The 4,685-nt window shown below is 37.1% G+C and overlaps 2 protein-coding genes across 2 annotated transcripts; one reads left to right on the top strand and one right to left on the bottom strand.

The window, feature by feature from the left end:
* Nucleotides 1–905: 905 nt before the first annotated feature.
* EV154DRAFT_433283 (uncharacterized protein) lies at nucleotides 906–1,220 on the bottom strand (the record flags this gene model as incomplete). Its single annotated transcript, XM_051596727.1, has 1 exon — nucleotides 906–1,220. A coding segment is annotated over one exon (315 nt), but the record flags the coding sequence as incomplete, so codon positions are not given.
* Nucleotides 1,221–2,511: 1,291 nt separating this feature from the next.
* On the top strand, nucleotides 2,512–4,502 carry EV154DRAFT_489148 (uncharacterized protein; the record flags this gene model as incomplete). Its single annotated transcript, XM_051599266.1, has 6 exons — nucleotides 2,512–2,692; nucleotides 2,771–3,278; nucleotides 3,338–3,763; nucleotides 3,953–4,014; nucleotides 4,235–4,409; nucleotides 4,463–4,502. 6 exons carry the CDS (start codon nucleotides 2,512–2,514, stop codon nucleotides 4,500–4,502), a joined length of 1,392 nt encoding a protein of 463 aa, XP_051449818.1.
* Between the last annotated feature and the right edge of the window lie 183 nt (nucleotides 4,503–4,685).

Here is a 4,685-nt window from a genome sequence, read left to right as displayed (position 1 = left end):
ATTACTTGCATTCCCCATCTTCGAGTATAGCAACTCTTTGAAAATCTGATGCGATATGACTTTGTAGTGATTTTCAGCCACGGTGTATCGGACAAGGCCTACGTTACAAACGATATCATTGAAACGACAAACAACATACTTATGTTGACCAGAACGACGTAAGACCACCTTTGGCATGAGCCTGACGTAATCTACTACTCCATGTGATTCAGCCACATCGATTAAAACAAGAAAGTCATTTACACCATCTAAAGTGGTCTCAAAAAAGAAGGTGATGGAACCGACATACAGTTGACTCGTTAAATTGTTGTGATGACTATGTAGGTAAAAAAAAAAAAAACCTTCAGTACGATTAAATAATGACCCAATAATCCTAACCAACCAAACCTACTTTAGATGGGATACAGCAAACATGACATAATTATTACCTCTCCTTCGTTCGTTGATATGATCTCTGAAAAAAGAGGACGTATACACAAGATCGTTAAACCAGGCCCGACCGGCGCCATTGACTACACCACTACTTGTGTTGACAAATTCGTGGGGACCGGAATATTCTCTTCGGTAATACCTTTGTAGAGCAGATGTAAATTGTCTATCAGATACACCACAAGGAAGGGTAGACACAGGACACTGGAACAGCGGAGACCAGAGCTCGGGGGCGGTGTCATCACTGGGATCAAGGGAAACGAAGTCGTTTGTTGTTCGCTTTTTGGGTTTAAATGAGGTTTAAAGTCTCCTTCAAATTGATATTTAAACTGTTTACATGGCCATAAACAGCAAATCGTTCAAGAACATTTCCAGCATTGGCACCAGCATTTACCTTCGACTTAATCAACTTCTTGTAACGGCCAATCGTTCTCTCCATTGACCTACCCGAATAGGCTTTCAAGACGCCCTGCTTCTCAGCCATCATTGGCACATGGGTCAGATAGTGTTGGACAGGTTTTAATACACCATCGAAAGTTTGTCGCCTGTCTTTGCTTTACCAGGCTGGAACCAGTCGAAAAAAGTGCTAATGCAACATCGTCTTCTGAAGAAAAAAAGTTTGTATTTGTCTTAAGCGACCGGTATTCTTCTCCATCGAAATAATCTTTGTACACACCGTCTTCATATTGGTAATTGTGTCTGTACTTCATCAATTCACGGAATCTGTCATTTGCCAAGACGCTTGCGATCCGGTCACCGACAGACATCATCTTCATTTGTCGAGCAGGTCTTTCGGTTATTGCATTAGCATATCTCTGCTCACCACAGCTACTACAATCCAAAGTTTCATCGTCGTTTTTTTTGGTAGAGTCGACAGCCTTTGGGACATATATCGTAAAGATGACTCCTAATGTTCACTTTTCCTGCAAGTCTTCTATCTAATGTATCTTGAAATAGAATTGTTGAAGGTATTTTTCTTAATTATGCAAAAAGAAAATCAAGCTTTTATTAATAAGACGTTTCATTTATTTTTATCGATATACAGCTCACCATCCTCAAATATAGCTCCTTCCAAATTATTTTGAAGAATTGTTCGAAAGAGATAAATTAGCTCTCTGGATGCCTCTCTGGAAATACCATATGTCTCAACAATATCCATAAACTGAATACTGTTGAGTTCAGTTTCATCGAAACTAGGATCTTGACCATAGTCATATACATGCTCTTCGCCGTGGGCTGCATCGAAAGTGAAAGAAGAACGATAAGGTACTGAATCAGTTGATAAAGCTAGGAAGTTAACAATTACGTTGTGTGTTATATTAGAACTGGTGTTAATGAAAAGTCGATTTATATGGATATAGCTTACGAGGGTTAACAGAAGGCATAGGAATTTCGGCTTCCTGCATGATAACATCAGTGTCAACTATTTTATGATCTGGGTGTTTTGATAATGACTATTAAGAAGACGCAAACTAGCAAAAGGCATTGCACAAGAACAAGTATGCCTGTTGTAAATACGTGGAGTGGACATGATTTAAAATGGATGGTAAAAAAGTTTAAAGAGTATGTATATTTTTTGGAATTTTTTTTTTCTTTATGTAGTTCTTTGTATGCAATTTTTTTCGCGGATTTAAAACAACTGGATTTGATGTGATTGCTTGTCATCATTGGTTTCACGACCTGATACTCCAAAGATACATATTTTAGGCAATTGGTATTGATCTTTATGATATTATGGTTTATGGCAAATTTATGAAATAATGCTTTTGGTAATAAATTGTTATTTTTTTATTAATATATGGCATTTGTTTTTCAGTCGTGACGCAATTTTTTATTTTGTGGCTGAATCCAGTCAAACGTGAACAGGTACAAACAAAAACATATTATCTTCATTATCCAAAATCCTTCGAATCCGTCAATTGGTATGAATGACAAATGAGTCAGAATTTTAGCTTTTACAAGCGTATATAAAGAGGCAGTTACTTATTTAGTACGTTGTTCATCTTTAAAAAACTTTGCAGGCGTAAACTCTTTTTTAAAAACCGTCATGACTGAATACTCACCTCAACCCTTTTTAGATTTATGAATAACACTGCTACTAACTTCAGAATCTCCAAATTGGAAGAGAGCATATCTGATTTGCATGACAAACTGGACCGTCAAAACGATCTGCTCAAGGATCTTGCTCAACTTTTAGCTCCATCATTTGCTGATCCAAGTAACAGCAATTTAAGTTCTCATATTCTTGAAGCAAGTCAGCAAGGTAGACATAAAATGTTATTGCGCTTCATGACCATTTTTTTTATATGATAACACTGACTTAATTATTATTGACGTACAGCAAAAACAACAGGTATTGCCAACTCGTTGAATCCAGATCTTTTAGGTAAGCGTAATATTCCAAAGGTTCTTGAAGAAGCAACAAAGAAACAAGAAGAAACAAGACAAAATTGCTTCCCGACTCCTCGTTTACGTTTGCTCGCTCTTTTAAACTATTTTAACAAAAAACAAGGAAACAAAAATCTGCAATTAGAGGACAAACTTAACCTGCAGCACTATGCCATTCTTAAGTCTCTTGCAAGAAAAACTCACGATGATATGGCAGACAAAATTATGAAGCACCTGCGAAGTAAAGATTTACCACAAGTTTTGCCTGTTTGGTCAAAAGTCTCTTCCTCACTACTTTCAAAATACGCGTTCATGTTGGAAAACAATGCAAATAGTCATGGCTATCCACTGCATCAGTGTATAAACTCGTGGGCTGCTACGCTTTTGTTATTTGAAACTCACAAGCATCGAAGCAACAGAGCACGAATTAGGGCTGTTGTCTACAACAACCCTTCACCCAGGTAACTTGTTATGACCATATTTCTGTCTTAACGTTAACATTATTATTTCATTTAAAAAGTATCAATCAACGTATTGCCGAACAAACGAGGGAAGAGAATGCAATTGAAAAAGATGACGTTAATAACATGTACAACCAATACATTCAAGAATACATATCTGATTCTGGTGGTGAGCCGGATTATAGCTATTATGATCTACCCACCACCCAAAACAATTCCACTGCCTCTGCTCATCCCACCATTGCCACTACCTCTGCCATTAACTCTGCTGATGCTTCCGGTCGTCCGACCACTGCCACTACCTCTGCTCGTCCCACCATTGCCACTACCTCTGCCATTAACTCTGCTGATGCTTCCGGTCGTTCTTCCCCTGTTTCTTTGGCTCCTCAAAAACGGAGAAAACCTAATAGAATCATCCGCAAATATGAAGACAGTGATGACGAAGACGCTATCATTAAGCCAAAACACGGTCGCAAACAATACTAGTACTAAAAATAAAAATTAGTCACATATTAAAATAAAACGTCTTCCCAAGTCTGAACTCCCTCTTTCTATTTCTTTTTTCTACTTTTTTTTTTTTTTAAAAAAATAAAATAAAACTCTGTAGCCATTGTAACCTCCCCCCCCCCTACTGTATTGCTTGTCTGTACTAATGATGCTGGTTTTTTATTTAGTGTCAAAAGGAAGTTTATTCGTCATTCCAACGCCTTGGTTACATTTTGCTTCCATGTCATCTGTAAGAGTCATTCTTTAATTTCTGTTAGACTTATCCTAACTACCACTTTTTCCGTAGTCAGGCTAAAGTAGACTGAAAAACGCTCTTATAATTCAAGATATGAAGACTCTATTAGGCTCATAGCTACAAAGGGAAAGCAAGTTTTGATTACGGTAAGTTTTTCTTGATTGACTGCTCGTATAGAAGGAACTAATGCGCTCTACCTCACGTATGTTTATAGATACATCAGCTTTTTCTGGCTTCTTTTTTGTCTTCTTTGGAAGCTATTGTTATGTACGGTTTATTCAAAGATTAAATGGTACACGTCTTAAACCTTTACGTTTTCCTTTAGTGCCTCACCAGTTTAGCGTTAAAAATTCCTCTAATACGCACTGGTTATTTCTGTCTGAGCCCAAGTAAGCTACCATACATTTAACACTACTTATTTACTTATCTAATCTCTCTATAGATTGAAGCATCTTCCAACCTCCTTTATGAAAAACATGTAACTTATTTCCAACGCATTCGATGCAGTAAGCAGTTTATTACATCATTGTTAGTGAAAAAAGCAACAACCCTTGTACGTTTAACGTTCATTGTTAGTGAAAAAAGCAACAACACTTGTTCGTTTAACAACGAAAGTTGGTAAAATAAAGAACAACAAACTTGTACGTTTTGCAACCAAAGTTGGT

The sequence above is a fragment of the Mucor mucedo genome (genome assembly GCF_025094135.1).
Source record: "Mucor mucedo strain NRRL 3635 chromosome Unknown EV154scaffold_416, whole genome shotgun sequence".
In the NCBI taxonomy this organism is placed as follows: Eukaryota; Fungi; Mucoromycota; class Mucoromycetes; order Mucorales; family Mucoraceae; genus Mucor; species Mucor mucedo.
The sequence above is the reverse complement of the archived record's forward strand: the minus strand, read 5'-3'. Positions and strand labels throughout refer to the sequence as shown.